General features: G+C 36.6%; 1 protein-coding gene across 1 annotated transcript in view; it reads left to right on the top strand.

Annotated features, from left to right (window-relative positions):
* Window positions 1-21,826, top strand: part of LOC101694040 (phospholipid-transporting ATPase ABCA3-like) — a gene marked incomplete at its 5' end in the record, with an annotated part of 119,498 nt that overhangs the window by 83,567 nt on the left and 14,105 nt on the right. The window contains 5 exons of the mRNA XM_045072686.1: window positions 923-1,142; window positions 5,165-5,317; window positions 6,174-6,352; window positions 12,945-13,070; window positions 13,298-13,492. Of these exons, the coding sequence (XP_044928621.1) occupies window positions 923-1,142; window positions 5,165-5,317; window positions 6,174-6,352; window positions 12,945-13,070; window positions 13,298-13,492 (873 nt within the window). The remainder of the gene's footprint in view (window positions 1-922; window positions 1,143-5,164; window positions 5,318-6,173; window positions 6,353-12,944; window positions 13,071-13,297; window positions 13,493-21,826) is intronic.

The raw sequence follows: 21,826 nt of genomic DNA, 5'->3' as shown, positions 1-21,826 counted from the left end.
TACCTAGATCATTCAAAATTCTAAATAAGTATTTACATTCACTTCATTTCTCTTGAGACTGAAAGTCTGTGATGACAGAAGCAAAGTAGCCATGCTCATAATTCCCAAATATTTTCATCTATGCTATGTTTGTTTGTTTGTTTACTTATTTTTGCTGCTTTTTCTACTACCACTGAGAACCTGCTTTCAATCACTGGTAGCAATTCTCAATTTAATCCTACCATCCACTTCTCAAGGTTCTTGCTACATAAACATTTAATAGCTCAAAATAAATGATTCTGAAATATTTGGAGAAACCACAGTTTTAACAACTTATAAGATGTCGATTTCTGGAGATTTATTTTCTGTAACAACTCTATATATTCTCTGTTACCCTTCTTAGATCCCCTCTAATTTTGAGTTTCCCTGTGTGCTTCTCAACTGAGTGGCTGACATGGGGAAAGGAGGAGTAGGAACACAGAGTAGAGCCAATAGGCAGAATCTAAAAATGGAGAGCCATGAAAGGCATGTCCTTAGCATTACAGTTTACATCTGCCAGAATGTAAATCTTAAAAAAAAAAAAAAAAAAAAAAAGGTTTGTCTCCTAGGGGATCTCATTTCTGAGAATACTGAGAATTTGGTTTACTTGGGGTTAGAGGAAGGAAAAGAAAGAATATACTTTGATCTTGTTCAAGGAGAACAAAATGAAACTTTCAAGGAGATGAAAACAAAGAGAATGGCAATTGGAGGCAATTCTCCCTCACTTGAGGGAGAAGCAGAAGAACCTCAATAGACAGGCTCACAGACAAAATTGTTTGGTTAATAAAATACTTAGTGTTCTAACAAAGGAAGACTTTTCCACTTTTCTAAGTTATTAGACTGAATTCTTAGTCATTGCATAGTTTTCTCCACTTTGACTTTACTTGTGTATTCTCCGTCTCAGGTGGTGTTCCTGTTATCTGGATTGGATGAACTGACCAAGAATTACCGCTTTCTAGACACACTGATCATCTTCCTGCTGTTTGGCTGGTCCGTCATTCCCTTCACGTACCTGATAAGTTTCCTTTTTTCTAGTCATACCAGTGCCTACATCAAGCTTGTGATGTTAAACTACTTTGCAGGAGTTTTCGGCATAGTACTGGAGTCAGTAATAACTACATCAGGTAAGGACATCACACCATTTCCCCCATAAATAAAGAAATATGGTCTTGAAGATAAGAACAATACAAAGTTATTTTGTTCTGGATTTCTGGGAAAACTTACACTGCTTTTAAGTTAATAATCTTTTGTTAAGTGTCACTGATGTTATAGGCATTATTTGGGGGCAATGCAAGATGAGTTAAGACACTACATTTTCACTAACCCAGTCCTTCAGTCCATTGGCCCAGGCTCAGTACAATATTTATTATTTCATTTTCCTCCTTTGACTTTAAGATTATGGAGAGATTGATTGGATTGGCAATGATGGCAAAGAGAAGTTTCTTAGAGCACAAATGCTGCCACTACTTTATTAAATGACCCTGTGAACATTAATTAGATCTGTTTTAAGTAATTCAGCCATACTAGGTCTTGCAAAGACTGAGACCAAGAGGCTTCTAACCCATTTACTGACCTTGGGTCTTGCCCTCCCACAAAAGAATTCCCTGAGATAGTTGGAAACATATTTTAATACTCCTTGCACACCTCTTCAAGGTGCAATATTAAGCCACATGAAGAAGAACTGATCTCTGAATAATAGACTAAGAAGCATGTAGAAGTATTTATACTGTGGTGCTCATTTATAATGTGACTACTGAGTTAGTCACATTGCTGTCAATTAGTTTCTGTGTTAGTTTTCTATTGCTGCAGTAGCAGGTCACTGCAAACTTAGTAAATTATACAAATGTATCATCCTACAGCTCTGTAGATGAGAAGTCTATCAGAGGGCACATTGGGCTAAAATCAAGTTGGCTGAGCTGCAAGGCAGCATCCCTCTCAGAGGTCTTTTTATTTTAATTTATTTATTTTTATTATGTTCAGTTAGCCACCATATAGTACATCATTAGTTTTTGATGTAGTGTTCAGTGATTCATCAGTTGCATATAACATCCAGTACTCATCACAACACGTGCTCTTCTTAATACCCATCACCCTGCTACTCCACCCACAGAGCCCCTCCCTTCTGTAACCCTCAGTTCGTTTCTCAGCATCTATAGTCTCTCATGGTTTGTCTCCCTCTCTGATCCACCTGCCTTCAGTTTTCCCTCCCTTCCCCAATGGTCCTCTGTACTATTCTTTATGTTCCACATATGAGTGAAACCATGTGATGATTGTCTTTCTCTGCTTATTTCACTTAGCATAATCCCCTCCACTTCCATCCATGTCGATATGGATGGTGGGTTTTCAACCTTTCTGATGGTTGACTAATACTCCATTGTATATATGAACCACATCTTCTTTATCCATTCATCTGTTGAAATGCATCTCAGCATCTTCCACAGTTTGGCTATTGTGAACATTGCTGCTATGAACATTGGGGTGCATGTGCTCCTTCTTTGACTACATCTGTATCTTTGGGGTAAATACCTAGTGGTGCAGTTTCTGGATTGTAGGGTAGCTCTATCTTTAACGTCTTGAGGAACCTCTGTACTCTTTACCAAAGTAAAGCTGACATCCCCACCAACAACGTAAGAGGACTCCCCTTTACCTACAACCTCGCCAACATTCGTTTCCTGCCTTGTTAATTTGTGTCATTCTAACTGGTGTAAGGTGGTATCTCAGTGTGGTTTTGTTTTTTTTTGTTGTTTTTTGTTTTTTGTTTTTTAATATATTATTTATTTATTTGACAGACAGAGATCACAAGTAGGCAGAGAGAGAGAGGAGGAAGCAGGCTCCCTGCTGAGCAGAGAGCCCAATGTGGGACTCGATCCCAGGACCCTGAGATCATGACCTGAGCCGAAGGCAGCGGCCTAACCCACTGAGCCACCCAGGCGCCCTCAGTGTGGTTTTGATTTGAATTTCCCTGATGACTAATGATGATGAACACGTTTTCATGTGTCTGTTAGCCATGTGTATGCTGCCTTCTTTTTTTTTTTTTTTAAAGATTTTATTTATTTATTTGACCGAGAAATACACAGAAGTGAGAGAGGGAACACAGGCAGGGGGAGTAGGAGAGAGAGAAACAGGCTTCCTGCCGGGCAGGGAACCCGGCATGGGGCTCAATTCCAGGACCCTAGGATTATGACCTGAGATGGAGGCAGATGCTTAGCGACTGAGCCACCCAGGCATCCCACTTCTTTTTTTTTTTTTTTTTTTTTTTTTAATTTTTTTTTTTCAGTGTTCCAAGATTCACTGTTTATGTACCACACCCAGTGCTTCATGCAATACGTGCCCTCCTTAAAACCCACTACCAGGCTTCTTTGGAGAAGTGTCTGTTCGTGTCTTCTGCCCATTTTTTTTACTTCGTTATCTGTTTTGGGGGTGTTGAATTTGAGAAGTTCTTTATAGATCTTGGACATCAGCCCTTTGTCTGTAGTGTCATTTGCAAATATATTCTCCCATTCTGTGGGTTGCCAACATTCCCTTTCAAATCAATGTTACACCTAAGGCCCTAGTTAATGTAGTAATAGGTGAGAATAAAGAATGTGAAATTAGAAAAGAAACTGAATTCATTATTCAGAGATGGTAAGAAAATCAGGAAACTATTTTCAGAAATATGGAGAATATATAGAGGCAAACCAAAACAACAGATAGTAATTCTCCTTTTCTCTAAATCCTACAGAGTGAGTTAATTTTTGGTCATTACACACAAAATGGCCGCACTGTATATGATTGTATCTAGTTTGGTTGATTGGTATTCTACTCCTATTGGTTTGTACACATGCTGATCTGGAAGAAAAGTATTTTTAAAACATTATCCATGCATTTACAACCATTTTTTCCTCAGTTTTTGTATCCTTCCACACCCCATTCATATGGTACCCTTCAGCAGGTTGTCAGCTAAGGAATCATATTACTTAAAAATTTTTTTTAATTTTTTTATTGATTGCATAAATTGATTTTTGTTTTTGTTACATGACAAAATTGAATCAAAACCAGTTATATTAGCATATTACTTTATGTAGGAAGATCTTCCTCTACTCCTTAGAAGTAAGAGGATATTTATAGGGGCACCTGGGTGGCTCAGTCGGTTAAGCTTCAGCTCAGGTCATGATCCCAAAGTCCTGGGATCAAGCCCCACATCAGCCTCCCTATTCAGCGGAAAGCCTGCTTCTCCCTTTACATCTGCCACTCCCACTGCTTGTTCTCTCTCTTTCTGTCAAATACATAAATATATATATTTTTTTAAGATGAAAGAGAATATTTGTATTCTATGGAGAGAGGCTAAATACTTTATAACATTAGCTCCTTGTTATTTTTGGCATCTATTCAGGTGGCCAGTCAGTGTCCAGAATTCTTTCTGGATAATAGATTATTTGCATATACGCCAATTGTTAGCCTCTTTGAGGCAGGGTTGGTATGACTTTACCACTTAGAAAATTTGTATCTTAGGAACTTCACTCATTCCCTGTCTTCCTTGGTTGACCATCTCACTTTTATCAAAGTGTCTTACAAAGATGTTTTCTGCCCAGGCATATCATCTTATATTTATTACCAACAGTCTGAGGTCGGTCTTGAAGTCCTACAGTGACCTTCGTTAACTTAACTTGTAATCGTGTTGCCTATTCCTTCATATATAGTCTTCAACTATTATACACATTAAGTTAATATTTAAAGAAACCTCAGTGAGCTTTAGACTTGGTTCTCTGAAGATGTATCTCCTTTCAGCTGATAAAATATTTATCTCTTTCCTACTGTTGTCATATGCTGACTTTTCTACCACAACTTTGTTTCTTTATTCATCCATGATAAGAAAAATGATAAGATAAGATAAGAAAAATGAGAAATCAGTATGCATTTCCTATTCACATCAGATGACAGAAGACAGGTTATATGGATATCAACTTTGCCAAGGATTTTCTAGTGCTGTAATTATCAATATAAACTATGCTACAAAACATATACTTAGTGGCAAGAAGTGAGAGTTTTGTGAGGATAATAATATAGCTTTGTAATTTTCTCCATTTAATTCATTGGGGAGATTTTGTTTTCCTGGAGCAATTCATTTTGTATAAAGCATGCTAATGCTATCTTTTTAATCACAAAGGATCTGGTTCTGAAAGCCTTCTACTTGATTCATTGATGGTGTTACCCATATATAACTTTGGGATGAGCATCAGTAAATATTTTAATAACCAAAATACAAGGCTGCTGTGTTCCTCAAAAGACGTTCCTGCCTTCATAAATTGTAGTAAAGCAAGTGAGTATCTGGGACTTGTCAGACACCACTGGCCTATTACTTATTTGACATACATAGCTCTACCTTTATTATTTTGAATCTTCACAATGACCATCAAGTTATGTGTTGTTATATTCACTATGAGGAAACTAAAGTTTATATAAAATTGAATAACTTACTCTGTCACACAATTTGTACAAGTTAGAGCTAAGATTCAAAACTTTAGCATAATGCATTTTCTCATGGGATAGAATCTCCATGGATGAATGGATAAAGAAAATGTGATACATACTTATGCATATATGCATATATTATACACACACACACACACACATATATATATATATGAATTTAGAACCTTGTAATTATTACCTTTCTCATAAGCAGTTGAAAAAGTGTCAGCTGTTTAGCACTTCCAACTCAGCTTAAATGTTAGTATTCCCTTATAGGTAAGAGCGTTTGTATATGTAGCATATTCCAGGTGATTCTACTGCCACTGCTCCACATTTTCATACCCAACATCTGAAGTAGTTTCAAAGGAAATGTATTTTGGGGCAAGGAAAGCCTCTCTTTCTACCCACTACTCTGATTAGTGTGAACAGGCATTCGCCCAAAGGTTCTGGCTGTATGGTACCATATTGGTAATGGATGCCTAGAACTATAGCAAGACAAAATTCATGGAATTAAAGGATCTTGAAGATATTTTGCATGACATATGAAGTCATCAAACATACCATTAAATATAGTATTTTGTGTTTATTTGGTAATCATTCTATTTGATTCTGTAGTACTTCCAGTTTGTTGACTTCTTATAGTTTTCTTATTGAAATAGTTTTTTAAAATAAACCTGTATCTTTTCCTTTGTCATTGACATCAGTAACTGAGATGAATGTATATGGTTTGGAAAAAGATGCAATAGGAAAATTCTTAATTGCGATGGCTGTTTTGGGATTTATTTTCTTCGTCTTGATTTTCCTTTTGGAGACCACCTCATGGAAAGTGAAAACCTTTGTGTTTCACTATATTTTCTTTGGTATCTACAAGAAATTTAATAAGGTAAGTACCTGGCTATGGATCTTAGGGATATCTCTAAGACCAAAAACATGTCTCCACATATGCCAAATTCCATTATTGGATATGTAAATATAAATCAGTTTATGTTGATTGAAATCCATGTTAATCAAAGATCTTCATTGTAATTTGAACTTTGTGGTTTCTAAACATTCTGGGCTTTGCTAGTCAAAATATGGTTATTTTTTATAGTTTTATTATAATAGAAAGCTTTCCTTTGAACATTTCTTATCAGAGGTCCATTTTCCTCCCAAAGTGCTCATGCACCCTAATTTGGTCCCTAGCTATTTAACAAACTCCCAGGTGGTATTGATTCTGCCAGCCTACAGAGTGCACACTTCATAGTAAGACTCTGTAGCAGTTGCTCTCAAAATCTGGCATTTACCAGACTCTCCTGGAAGTCTTCTTAAAATACAAGTTGCTGGTCTCTGCTCCACGAGTTGCTGATTTTGTGAACCTTAGGTAGGGCCTGAACTTGCATATGTAATACATTTCCAAGTAGTGCTTCTGCAACTCCTTCATGCTTTGAGAACCACTGTCTGAAGTGTTTTTAGAAGAAAGAATATTTTGAGGCTAAAGGAGCCTCTCTGTTATCAAAATAGATGAAATTGCATGACTGTCCCATAAGCTTAGACTTCAGTCCAAAGTCTTACTATGCCAATGTGGTCTTTCTTCACATTTCCCAGTACAGATCTGACTCCATAGGTACTCAAGATACAATGTGCACGAGTAAGGTATGAATGGTAGCACTAATGGAGGCATAAAAGGCAGGGAATGTCCCAGAATTGCCTCCAGAAGTGGGGAAGATGCTAAGCAAAGGCTCAGCTCTGGTGTCATCAATAGAGCCAGCACCTGGTGTCCAGATCTTATGAGTGTCTCCTATTCAGCTGAACCATTAATCTGCAAGATTACATAGGGAATTTCTCAGTGGGTAGGAAAAGCCCAGGAACTGAAGGGTCAGGTCAAGTGAACATGCAAAAAGCTTGTTAGCACAGCAAAGTCCTACACCCAAGGCTGAGGTCATACATTCCAAAGATATGCCTCAGGTACCTACTAGGTACCTGGTATCATACTAGATGTTGGACAGGTCTCAGATTCCTGGGAGAGGCCCAGAAGGAACAAACAGATTCCCAGACTTGGAAGAGAGGGTAAAGGAGACCTCCATAGAGATATAAGAGAAAGGGTTTCAAGACAGGGACCAAATCAGAGTTCAGACAAATACAATCCAAAAAATATGTGCTCTAATAAACAGAAACTCAAAATACTGTAAATGCATCTAGGTGTCACAAAACCAAGCTTTGGGCATTGGGTGACACTTGAGAAAGTGAGTCCAAGGCATAGAGGTCAACTTATGAACAGACAAGGAGCTGGAAAACATTCAAGGAGCTATTATTATGTCTGGAGCCAAGGTTTTGGAAGGCAGGACAGGATGACTGCAACAAATAATACATTATATGTCAAAAAAAAAAAGAAAAAAGAAAAAAGAAAAAAAGTGATGTGGCTGAGCTGGAAAAGGCCTCCAAAGTGCCATGCTAAGGATCTTGAACTTCATTCTAGGGCAGTCGAGTTTTGGGAATGAGGAATTTAATGGCAAAATTATATGGACTTGGGATTTTTTTTGAGGGAAAGTTTGTAATAAGAGTTTCAAATTATATAACGTTGGAATGTGCAGGTTTTCTCTTCTTTTCTCATTTTGCACTTTCCAAGGAATGTGCCAGTTTCATCTAAATCATTAAATGTATCGACAACAATCTGTTCGCAGTGTTCTTCTGTTTTGTTCTTAATATCCGTTAGTAGTTTGTAGTTTTTCTGCGCCCCCAACCTTGTTTTCTTAATTACTCTTGATAGGTGTTTAACCAATTAATCTCTCCGAAGAACCAACTTTTGAATTTTTTACTTCTCTGTTATATGTTTTGTTTTCTATTTTATTGATTTATTTTCTTACCTTTATTTTTCTGTCTTACTGTCTTGTGAGGCCATAATAACTTAGAGAATAATAGCTATAAATAATGCTACAAAACAGAAAAATTACAGATGAATTATATTTATGGACACAGATGCAAAAATCCTTCACAAAAATGTTAGTTTGAATTCATCACCTGGTAAGGTTTATTACAGGAATGCAAGCATAGTGTAACACTTTATTTTTTCTTAATTTTTAACTTCAATTCAATTTAAGTTAACAGTGTAACACTTTAAGTCATCATACTAATAAAACATAATTCACTATATTAATAAGAAAAATCAGAAAAACAATTACAGTCCTGAGAGATTCAGAAAAAAGATTTGATAAAATTATATTTCTTATAAAATTCTTTAGCAAACCAAAACCAGAAAGGAACTTCCTTAATATGGTAAAAAGTAACCACAAGAAGAATCTACATCAAATAATATATATTTTTTTAAGATTTCATTTATTTACCTGACAGAGAGAGAGCACAAGCAGGAGAAGTGGCAGGCAGAGGGAGAGGGAGAAGCAGACTCTGCACTGAGCAGGGAACCCACTGCAGAGCTTGATCCCAGGACCCTAGGATCATGACCCAAGTTGAACAATGTTAGATTAGTTTCAAGTGTCAACATAGTAAGTTCACAAGTTTATATGTTATGCTATGCTTACCACAAGTATAGCTACCATCTGTCACCATACAACCCTACTGCAACACCATTAACTATATTCCCTATGCTATACCTTTTATTCCATTTTTTAAAAAGATTTTATTTATTTATTTATTTATTTGACAAAGAGAGATCACAAGTAGGCAGAGAGGCAGGCAGAGAGAGAAGGAAGCGGGCTCCCTGCCAAGCAGAGAGCCCGATGCGGGACTCAATCCCAGGACCCTGAGATCATGACCTGAGCCAAAGGCAGCGGCTGAACCCACTGACCCACCCAGGTGCCCTCTTTTATTCCATTTTTAAATTCAATTTTTATCCAATCTATTATAGGTATTAATGCAATAGGGCAAGAAAAAAAATGATGAGCATAAAATTGTAAAAATTTAAAAATTCATTATTTACAAATGACACCATTGTGTACATAGTTAAAGGAATGAAATGTTAAAATTAATATGCTAAATACAAAGTCTGTATAGAAAAATCAGTTATATATCCATATATAAGCCACAAACAAGTGACATGTCAAATGTTGTTATTCAAATAACATAAAAAGAAAAAGTATCTAGGAATAAGTCTAACAGAATTTATACAAGACCTTTACATGGAGAAGTACAAAACAGTATTGAAAGATTGAAGAAGACCTATAAATGAAAGAATACCATGTACTTGCTTTGGAAAACCCAATATTGGGAAAATGATAGTTTTTTCCCAAATTGATCTAAAGATTCAAAACAATTCCAATCAAAATGCTAGTGGGTATTTTTGTGTGTACATGTTTGTGTGTGGAAAATGATCAGCTGATTCTAAAGTTTGCATGGAAATGCAAAATGCCAAGGATAGCCAAGGAAGTGTTGAAGGAGAACAAAAGTGGTGCACTAACACTACCATATATAAGTATTTTTTTTATAAACTATAGTAACTAAAACAAATAAAACAATGTATTAGAAAAATAATTTTCCTTAAGGCGTGGTTTTTTGTAGTAGCTTGGAATTTTTCTTTTTTAAAAATGCAAGTTCTTGGGGCACCTGGGTGGCTCAATGGGTTAAAGCCTCTGCCTTCGGCTCAGGTCATGATCTCAGGGTCCTGGGATCGAGCCCCACATTGGGCTCTCTGCTCAGCAGGGAGCCTGCTTCCCCCACTCTCTCTGCCTGCCACTCTGCCTACTTGTAATCTCTGTCTGTCAAATTAAAAAAAAAAGGAAATGCAAGTTCTTGGACCCCACCCCAGACCTACGAAAATCAGAAGCTTTTGGTTTTATTTTATGTTTTATAAGCCATCCAGCTGATTCTGACACATGCTAAAATTCAAGAACAAATGGAATAGAATGTCTAGAAATATATGTACAAATATGTGGTCACCTGATATATGACAACATTGACACATAATGCAGTGGAGAAAGGATATTCTTTTCAATTAATGGTGCTGATCCAGTTGGTTATCCACATTGAGAATAAGGAAGTTGACTCCTGTCTTACTCTGTACAAATCATTTGTAACTTAACAACTTTTCTGTAGATCTAAATGTGAAAGGTAAAATAATAAACTTTTAGAACAAAAACATAACAAATACCTTCATGATAGTGAGGGCATCATTATCAAAAGACATCAAGTGAATGAAAAGGCAAGTCACCAACTGGAAAAAGATTTTTGAATTGTTAATTAGTAAGAAAAAGACAGAAAGCCCAACTTAAAAGTGGGCAAAAGACTTGAGACACTGACTTTACAGAAAAGAATATCCAAATATGCAATAAATATATGTAAAAATTCACAACATTAGTAGTCATCAGTAAATGCTAATTAAAGCCACTAAAGGACACCACAGCATACTCATAAAAATAGTAAGTGCTGAGGCTGCAGAATGACTAGAAATCTCAAACACTGGTGTTGGGAATATAAACTGATCACTCTTTAGAAAACTGTCTGGCATTACCTTCTAAAGTATTGTCTTCATATGTTTATGAAAATGAGCACATACTCAGACCCAGAAGCTCCCCTTCTAGGTATAAATCCAACATAAATGCAGGCTCATGTTCACCAAAAGACATTTACAAGAATGTTCACACAGCATTATTCATATAGACCCCCTTTAAAAAAGAGAAAGAAGCAGAGCACATGTTTGTCAGTCATATAATGGGCATTAGGGGAAAGAAGGGAAAACTGAAGTGGGGGAGAAATCAGAGAGGGGTATGAACCATGACTGATTATGGATTCTGGGAAACAATCTGAGGGTTTCAGAGGGGAGACAGGTTGGGGGGGGAATGGGTTAGCCTCATGATGGTTATTAAGGAGGGCATGTGTTGTAATGAGCCCTGGGTGTTATACACAAAAATGAATCCAGGGATGCTACATCAAAAACTAATGACGTACTGTATGATGAATAACATAACAAAAGAAATGTCTGTTCTCACAATAGAATATAGCAATAAGAAGAAGCAGGCTATAAACTTATATGGAACAGCATGGAATAATAACACAACTATCATATTGCCCCAAAGAAGCCAGACACAGAAAAGTTACATAAAGTAGAATTCTGTTAAGAGAAAGAGACTGTCAGACCAAGAAACAGACTCTTAACTATAGAGAACAAACTCACAGTCACCAGAGGGGAGGTTGGTGGGTGGAATGGGTGAAATAGGTGAAGGGGATTAAGAGTACACATCACAATGAACTTGAGTCGTATGTAGAATTGTCGAATCACTATATTATACACCAAAAACCAATTTAAAGCTCTGTGTTTACTGGAATTAAACTTAATTTAAAAATTAAAAAATAAAGTAGAATTTCATTCATATAAATTTCAAAAACATACAAAACTAATATATAATATTTAGAGTTACAAGTCAGGATTCCAGTTACTGTTGAGATAATGCTCTGTTTTCTTTATCAGGGGTGGTTACATAAATATGTTCACCTTGTGAAAAATCATTAAGATGTAGGTTATGATTTATGCACTTGTCTGGATATGTCGTGCTTTAAAAGTTTAGACTAAAAGTGGCATTAAAATTATTCAGCATATTTTGCACTAAACTACAATAAAATCTGTAGTTCCTAGAACTGAACCAATGTTAATTTCTTTATTTTGATCAGTGTACCGTGACTGTGTAAGGTGTTAACATTAGAAGGCTAAAATGCATACTGGAATTATCCTGTGTTTATAATTGTCTATAAATCAAAATTTTTTCAAAACAGGAAGTTAAAAATTAAAATAGGGTAATGGACATATCTTAGATTATTCTTTCATACTCTTTCTACCATGTGGAATGCCCTGCCCTTTTTTCTCCCTTCCCATTATAAGTCTCCTAATTAACTCCTATTTACTTTTTAAAATTCAGTTTATTTACCTTGTGAAATGGTCCTTGGATTCCACTCTTCCTCTCAGAAAAGAAAGAGTTAATCTTCCCTATTCCTAGTTGTATTGATATCTTATAAAATAAATGTAATTAGCAAATAGTATTTGGTTATAATTTATAGTGTGTTGTGGTTCCAGTTTTTTCCCAATATTTTATTTATTTATTTGAGAGAGAGAGAGAGAGAGCATGAGAGGAGAGAGGTCAGCAGGAGAAGCAGACTCCCCACTGAGCAGAAAGCCCAATGTGGGACTCGATCCTGGACTCCAGGATCACAACCTGAGCCAAAGGCAGTCACTTAACCAACTGAGCCACCCAGGAGCCCATGGATCCAGTTTTTGATGAAATGTCCGTTTTGATAGGAACAAACTACTTGCTCTCTGGGTAGGAATATAATTTTTAAACTTCGGAAATAGGGGATAGGTATATCCCCTATTGTATATGTCATATACACGACAGTGTGACAGGTATGTAGGAAGTTTTTGGGGAATGATTTGAAATTTCTTTTCTGACATGTTTGAGATTAATCCCCAGTTAAGCCTTCCTGAAGTCAATCAGTTATCTAGACTAGATGTCTAAGAGGTCTCCATCTCTGTGATGCTGTTTTTGAAAATACAGGAAATAGTGTCCACAGAATTATCTGGGGAATCTGAAGATGATGATGTGCAAGCTGAGAGAAACAGAATCCTGGAGCAACCTCAGGAATCCCTGAATTTCACAGTACTTATTAAGGAACTCACAAAGGTAATATTGTTCAATGGCCAATTTATGATTTCATTCCTATTAAAGATCATGTCATGAGCGTCAAGGGCTCACTGTGGTCTTCTGAATCTGTGTATTAGTCCAACAGAGTAGGAGAGTTTTTGTGAAGTTGTATGAGGTCCATAGTGGTCCATAAGGGTCTGATGTATTTTTTTTTAATTTAACCTATACATATCTTTTGCTATATTGTGTTTTCTGTATTTTTAAAGATATATTTTACATGTCCAGCTGTTTTGGCTGTCAGAAATATCTCCCTTGGAATCCAAAAGAAGGAATGCTTTGGATTGCTTGGATTAAATGGAGCTGGAAAAACTACTACCTTCAAAATATTGACTGGAGAAGAGACTGCTACCTCTGGGGATGTGTTTATTGAGAACTTAAGTATCACCAAAAATCTTCTAGAGGTAAGACATGATTACTATCTGAGATGTGAGTAGCATGATTACTTGGGGGAGAGATAAGAGGAAAGTAGTGGAAAGTGATAGGTAGGAATCATGGCAGGTATTGATATTGATACTGTTGACTCAGCCAGCGGATTTCAGAGGGAGAAATACATTTTTGAGGGAAGTGATAGGATAATAAGAGCAGCCTTACTCTGAGAATCTAAGACAAGAGTGTCTTTACTGTTCTTTGAAACTACTAGAGAATGAGATGGTGAAATAGGAGGCTCCTAACTTTCCCTCATTCCATGGATACACTGAATAAATAGTTACACAGAGATCATTTCCTTCTGCGAGAAATCCAGAAATGAATTGGTAGATTCTTACACATCATACAATTGAGGAAATACTCACATAAAAAAGGGTAGGATAAGCTGAAACACATTCTCTCTGTAAACCCCACCTACAACACAGTGTCTTACATTCAGGAGGGAATCCCCAATTCCCAGCTTCTGCCTGAGGATTGAAAAGTTTAAACCATACATGTAGCTCCTCAGGTTTTATGGCTTCCACCCAAGGGACTGGTCCCCAAATCTAGCTCTGGGTCTGACAGGATGGCTCAGTACAAAGCAAGTAGGCCAACATACCCAGCTCCGTTTCTTGCCAGGAGGGGCTAGACTACATATCTAACATCCCAACAAAAGTTGAACTTCAAATTAATCTGCATCTGGGAACTAATGGGGCAAGCAATTAGTATTCTTCCAGGAACCTGAATGAACTTGTGGGCACTTCCTCTGCTTGATGGGATTTGATACACTCTAATCTCCCAGGGTCACTAACATAAGCAGTGGTTTTGACAAGCACAAAGTTTTAAGAGGTTTGGAGAACCCCTGGCCAGATGATTTCTTCTATGTAAGGCCAACTTATCTAGGCAGGGAGAGTTGGCTTTTTTATTTAATTAATTTATTTAATGCAATATAGAGAGGAAAAAGGAAGAGACAGTGAAATATATTGTAAACAAAAGAGCAAGGTAAATATCCAGAAAAGACCATAATGAGATAAGTGATTTATCTGCTGGAAAGTTCAAAGCAATGATTTTAAGTATGCTAACTAAGTTCAGGATATCAAAGCATGATCTAAATGAGAATTTCAATAAAGAGAAGCATAAAAGTATCAAAAATCATATATCTGAAGAATCTAACAACTGAACTGAAAAAATTCAATAGAGAAATTCAGCAGTGGACTACATCAAGCAGAAGAAAGGGTAAGATTACAAAGACAAGTCAGTGGAAATCCTCTGATAAAGAGAAAGGAAAAGAAATGAAAAAAGTGAAGATAGCATAAGAAACATAAGGGACACTATCAGGAGGACCAATATATGCATTACAGAAGCTTAAGAAGGAAGAAAGAGAAAGGAGCAGAAAACTTATTCAAAATAAGAGATAAAAACTGCAAAACTGGGGAAGGACATAGGCATCAGATCTAGAAGACCAAAGCATTAAAAGAAAAATGTACATCCAAAGAAACCCACACTGAGACACATAATCAAATTATGAAAAGTTAAATACAAAGAATTTTGCAAATGGCAAGAGGAAAGTGACTTGTTACAAATTATGAAAAGTTAAATACAAAGAATTTTGCAAATGGCAAGAGGAAAGTGACTTGTTACATACAAGAGAACCCCCATAAATGTTCATAAAATTGTTCAGCAGAAACAGGCTAGAAGTGAGTGGGGTGATATAGTAAAAAAAATAAAAATAAAAATAAACAAAACAAAGTGCTGAAAGACAAAAATAGCCAACAAAGAGTACTATACCCAGCAAATGTGTACTTCAGTATAGGGGAGATGAAGACTTTCTCAGACAAATGAAAGCTGAGGGAGTTTAACACCACTAGAACACTCTTCCAGAAAACAACAACAACAAAACAAAAATAAGACAAAACAAAAAAACTAAACAGGGTTCTTCAAGTTAAAAGAAAAGATAGAAAACAATATGAGAGCCTAACAAAATATGAAGCTCGTTGATAAAGATCAAAACCAGAAATGTTTTACTATATGGGTGGTGGGTAAATTGCTTTTAATTATACTGTAAAAGTTAAAAAAATATTTAGGGGCACCTGGCAGCTTAGTTGTTAGGAATCTATCTGCCTTTGGCTCAGGTTGTGATCCCACGATCCTAGGATGGCTTGCTGTGTCTTTCTCTGTCAAATAAATAAAATCTTAGAAAAATAGAAAAGAAAAAAATTATTTAAACAGCTATAACTAAGTTATGTTAATGGATGTATAATACAATACAGGTAGATATAAATTATGACATTAATAGCATATAATGTAGAGGAAAAAGAGAAAAGCAGAGAATTTAAGTTGTTAAAAAGAGCTTAAAAGAGACTGTGATAAAACATTTTGTGTAAGCCCCTTGGTAACCACAAAGAAAATATCTAAGAAGTTACATTAAAGAAAAGGAAAAGGAATTAACACCTATCAAAAAGCAACAGTCAGTCAATCAAAAAGCAACAACAATGACACACAGAGGAATACAGCGAGAGAGAAAAAGAGGGACAGAAGAATTATAAGACAAACAAAAAACAGTTAACAAAATGGCAATGACAAATCTTTCTCTATCAGCAAGTCTCAACAGACTAAACACCACCACCCCCCACCAGAAAAAAACAGGCTGAATGGATAAGATTCAACTGTTATCTTATTAATTCTTTCTAAGAATCAGCTTCTAGTTTCACTTATGGTTCTGCTATTTTTCTGATTTCTATTTCATCGATTTCTGCTCTAATCTTTATTATTTCTCTTCTCCTGCTTGGCTTAGGCTTTATTTGCTTTTCTTTCTCCAGGTCCTTTAGGTGTAAGTTTACCTCATGCATTTGGGATTTTTCTAGTTTTTTGAGAGATGCTTGGATGGGTATGTATTTCCCTCTTAGGACTGCCTCATTCATATGTGGAACATAAGGAATAGTGCAGAGGACAATGGGGGAAGGGAGGGAAAACTGAATGGGAAAAAATAAGAGAGGGAGACAAACAGTGTGAGACACTTGACTCCAGGAAACAAACTGAGGGTTGTAGAAAGGGAGGTGGGTGGGGTAATGGGGTAACTGGGTCATAGGAATTAAAGAGGGCATGTGATAGAATGAGCACTGGGTGTTATATTCAACTAATGAATCAATGAACATTATATCAAAAACTAACTATACCTTGGCTAATTGAACTTAAATTTTAAAAAAAAGGAAAAAAGAAAATGAAAAAAAAATCCAACTATGATGTGTCTACAAAAAACTCTTTGAGATTCAAGGATACACGTTGACTGAAAGTGAAGTTAAGGAAACATATTTCATACAATTGGTAAGCAAAAGAAAGCAGGAATGACTAGACTTATGTCAGACAAAGTAAACTAATTAAAACTCTCAGGAGACACTAATGATAAAAAGTGTCATTTCAATAGGAGGATATAATAATTGTAAATATATATGCACCCAACATCAGAACACCTAACTATATGAATATCAACAGATCTGAAAAAAGAAACTGATAAAATAACAGGAAACCTCAATAATGGATAGAACACCCAGACAGAAAATCAGTTAAGAGTGAATTTAACCAGCATTATAAATCAAAATGGACCTGACAAACGGAACTTTAAACCTAACAGCAAAAGAATATACATTCTTTTCAAGCACATGAGTAGTATGTTAGATGACATGTCTGGATGACATGTTAGGTCACAAAACAAGTCTTAACAATTTAAAAAAGATACTGATGTGGAAAACTTTATGTCAGTTCCCCTCCAAAATAGAGTTATTATATGGTCTGGAAATTCTCCTTCTGGCTATATAAAATCCAAACAGACCAATAATGACTATGGAAATTGTAGTAATAATCAAACCTCCTCTAAGAAAGAAAAGCCCAAGACCAGATGATTTCAGTGGTGAATTCTACCAAACGTTTAAAGAATTAATGCCACTTCTTCCCAAAATCTTCCAAAAAATTGAAGGTAACACTTTCACACTCAGTTTACGAAGTCAGAATTATTCTCACACCAAAGCCCATATAAGGACACTACAATAAAAGGAAACCATAGGCCAGTATGAAGGTGAATATAGATGCAAGTGTTCTCAACAAAATACTAGTAAACTGAATTCAGTAGTGCAATTCAAGCATCATGCACTATATCAAGTGGTATTCATCCTTAAGATGTAAGGATAATTCAGCAAATAGAATCAATAAGTGTGATGTACTACATTAATAGAATAAAAGGTTAAAATCACATGATCATTTCAAAACGTTCTGAGAGAGCATCTCATGATGAATGCAAAGTAATATTTCATTGTTGTTTTGATTTGCCTATTTTCTTGCTTGTTGGCCATTTGTTTATATTCTTTGAAGAAATGTCTATTCAACTCCTTAACCCATTTTTGAATCAGTCTGTTCTTTTGTTGTTGACTTTTAGGTCTTCTCTATAAATCCCAAGTATTAATCTCTTATGGGATATAAAATTTAGTTTCTTCAGGGCACCTGGGTGACTCAGTGGGTTAAGCCTCTGCCTTCGGTTCAGGTCATGATCTCAGAGTCCTGGGATAGAAACCCGCATCAGGCTCTCTGCTCAGTGGGGAGCCTGCTTCCCTCTCTCTCTCTGCCTACTTGTGATCTCTCTCTGTGTGTCAAATAAATAAATAAAATCTTTTTAAAAAATTTAGTTTCTTCCTCCCATTCTGTGGGTTGCATTTTTACTTTGTTGATAGTGTTTTTTTGATGCACAACATTTTTAAATTTTCATGAAGTCCAACCTTTTCGTTGCCTTTGGTCCAAATCCGATGTTGTGAAGCATTGGGCCTTGCCCCCCGCCCCCCCTTAGTCTGTTTAGCTACAGGTTTGTCAATTTTTTTATCTTTTCAAAGAACCAACTTTTGGTTTCACTGATGTTCTTTATTTTTCTCTTTTCTGTTTCATTTATTTCTGCTCTGCTCTATTACTTCCTGCTTTCTGCTAGCTTTATGTTTAGTTTCTTCTTTTTATGTTTCCTTGAGTTGTAAAGTTAGACTGTGGATTTGAGATGTTATTTTTTAGTGTAACTGTTTAAAGCTACACTTTGGCTCTTAAACAGTGCTTTCACTGAGCCATATAGGTTTTGGTACATTCTGCTTTCATTTTCATTCATCGCTACATTTTTCTAATATTCTTTGTGATTTCTTGTTTGATCCCTTGATTAAAAGGGTGTTCAATTTCTACAAATTTATGAATTTTCTAGTTTTATTTTGTAATTCATTTTTAACTTCTTCATACTGTAGTTAAGAAGTATTTGGTATGACCTGGGAATAAACCTAACCAAAGAGGTAAAGGATCTGTACTTGAGGAACTAAAGAACACTCATGAGAGAAATTGAAGAAGACACAAAAAGATGGAAGACCATTCCATGCTCTTGGATCAGAAGAATAAACATTGTTAAAACGTCTATACTGCTTAGAGCAATCTATACTTTTAAAGCCATTCTGATCAAAATTCCACTGTTATTTTTCAAAGAGCTGGAGTAAATAATCCTAAAATTTGTATGGAATCAGAAGAGACCCTGAATCACTAAGGAAATGTTGAAAAAGAAAAACAAAACTGGGGGCATCACGTTACCCGATTTCAAGCTTTACTACAAAGCTGTGATCACCAAGACAGCATGGTACTGGCCTTAAAACAGATACATAGACCAGTGGTACAGTGGTCTGTGGGAAAAAGACAGTCGCTTCAATAAATGGTGCTGGGAAAACTGGACAGCTATATGTAGAAGAATGAAACTCGACCATTCTCTTACACCGTACACAAAGATAAACTTGAAATGGATAAAAGACCTCAACATGAGATAGGAATCCATCAGAATTCTAGAGGAGAACATAGGCAGTAACCTCTTCGATATCAGCCACAGCAACTTCTTTCAAGATATGTCTCCAAAGGCAAAGGAAACAAAAGCAAAAATGAACTTTTGGGATTTCATCAAGATCAAAAGCTTTTGCACAGCAAAGGAAACAGTTAACAAAACCAAAAGACAACTGAGAGAATGGGAGAAGATATTTGCAAATGACATATCAGATAAAGGACTAGTGTCCAAAATCTATAAAAACTTAGCAAACTCAACACCCAAAGAACAAATAATCCAATCAAGAAATGGGCAGAGGACATGAACAGACATTTCTGCAAAGAAGACATCCAGATGGCCAACAGACACATGAAAAAGTGCTCCATATCATTTGGCATCAGGGAAATACAAATCAAAACTACAATGAGATATCACCTCATGCCAGTCAGAATGGCTAAAATTAACAAGTCAGGAAATGACAGATGCTGGCGAGGATGTGGAGAAAGGGGAACCCTCCTACACTGTTGGTGGGAATGCAAGCTGGTGAAACCACTCTGGAAAACAGCATGGAGGCTCCTTAAAAAGTTGAAAATAGAACTGCCCTATGACCCAGCAATAGCACTACTGGGTATTTACCCTACAGATACAAATGTAGTGATCCTAAGGGGCCCGTGCACCCGAATGTTTATAGCAGCAATATCTACAATAGCCAAACTATGGAAAGAACCTAGATGTCCATCAACAGATGAAGGGATAAAGAAGATGTGGTATATATAATACAGTGGAATACTATGCAGCCATCAAAAGAAATGAAATCTTGCCATTTGCAACAATGTGGATGGAACTAGAGGGTATCATGCTTAGTGAAATAAGTCAGTCAGAGAAAGACAACTATCATATGATCTCCCTGATATGAGGAAGTGGAGATGCAACGTGGGGGGCTTGGGGGGTAGGAAAAGAATAAATGAAACAAGATGGGATCGGGAGGGAAACAAACCATAAGAGACTCTTAATCTCACAAAACAAATTGAGGGTTGCTGGGGGGAGGGGGATCGGGAGAGGGGGATGGGGTTATGGACATTGGGGAGGGTATGTGCTATGGTGAGTGCTGTGAAGTGTGTAAACCTGGCGATTCACAGACCTGTACCCCTGGGGATAAAAATACATTATATGTTTATTAAAAAATAAAAAAGAGATTAAAAAAAAAAGCTTCTGCACAGCAATGGAAACAGTCAACAAAAGAAACAAAGAGGCAACCCACGGAATGGGAGAAGATAATTGCAAATGACAGTACAGACAAAAGGTTCATATCCAGGATCTGTAAGGAACTCCTCAAACTCAACACACACAAAACAGATAATCATATCAAAAAATGGGCAGAAGATATGAACAGACACTTCTCCAGTGAAATACAAATGGCTATCAGACACATGAAAAAATGTTCATCATCACTAGCCCTCAGGGAGATTCAAATTAAAACCACATTGAGATATCACCTTACACTAGTTAGAATGGCCAAAATTAGCAAGACAGGAAACAACATGTGTTGGAGGGGATGTGGAGAAAGGGGAACCCTCTTCCACTGTTGGTGGGAGTGCAAGTTGGTGCAGCCTCATTGGAGAACAGTGTGGAGATTCCTCATGAAATTAAAAATAGAGCTTCCCTATGACCCTGCAATTGCACTACTGGGTATTTACCCCAAAGATACAGATGTCGTGAAAAGAAGAGCCATCTGTACCCCAATGTTTATAGCAGCAATGGCCACGGTCGCCAAACTGTGGAAAGAACAAGATGCCCTTCAACAGACGAATGGATAAGGAAGATGTGGTCCATATACACTATGGAGTATTATGCCTCCATCAGAAAGGAAGAATACCCAACTTTTGTTGCAACATGGACAGGACTGGAAGAGATTATGCTGAGTGAAATAAGTCAAGCAGAGAGAGTCAATTATCATATGGTTTCACTTATTTGTGGAGCATAACAAATAGCATGGAGGATATGGGGAGTTAGAGAGGAGAAGGGAGTTGGGGTAAATTGGAAGGGGAGGCGAATCATGAGAGACTATGGACTCTGAAAAACAGTCTGAGGGTTTTGAAGTGGCGGGAGTTGGGAGGTTAGGGTACCAGGTGGTGGGTATTATAGAGGACACAGATTGCATGGAGCACTGGGTGTGGTGCAAAAATAATGAATACTGTTATGCTGAAAATAAATAAAAAATAAATTTAAAAAAAATCCTTGAGGAGAACACAGGCAGCAAACTCTTCAACCTCGGTCGCAGCAACATCTTCCTAGGAACATAGCCAAACGCAAGCGAAGCAAGGACAAAAATGAACTGTTGGGATTTTATCAAGATCCCTTTTGCACAGCAAAGGAAACAGTTAACAAAACCAAAAGACAACTGACAGAATGGGAGAAGATATTTGCAAAAGAAAGTAGTTTTAAAGTATTTGTATAACAGATCTATCATCAGGTCTTACTCAGGGACAGTGTCTATTGACTTATTTTC

Source organism: Mustela putorius, unplaced genomic scaffold, assembly GCF_011764305.1.
Source record: "Mustela putorius furo isolate JIRA1106 unplaced genomic scaffold, ASM1176430v1.1 tig00004041_pilon_pilon_pilon, whole genome shotgun sequence".
NCBI classification, from domain to species: Eukaryota; Metazoa; Chordata; class Mammalia; order Carnivora; family Mustelidae; genus Mustela; species Mustela putorius.
This window is presented reverse-complemented; position numbering and strand designations above follow the sequence as displayed.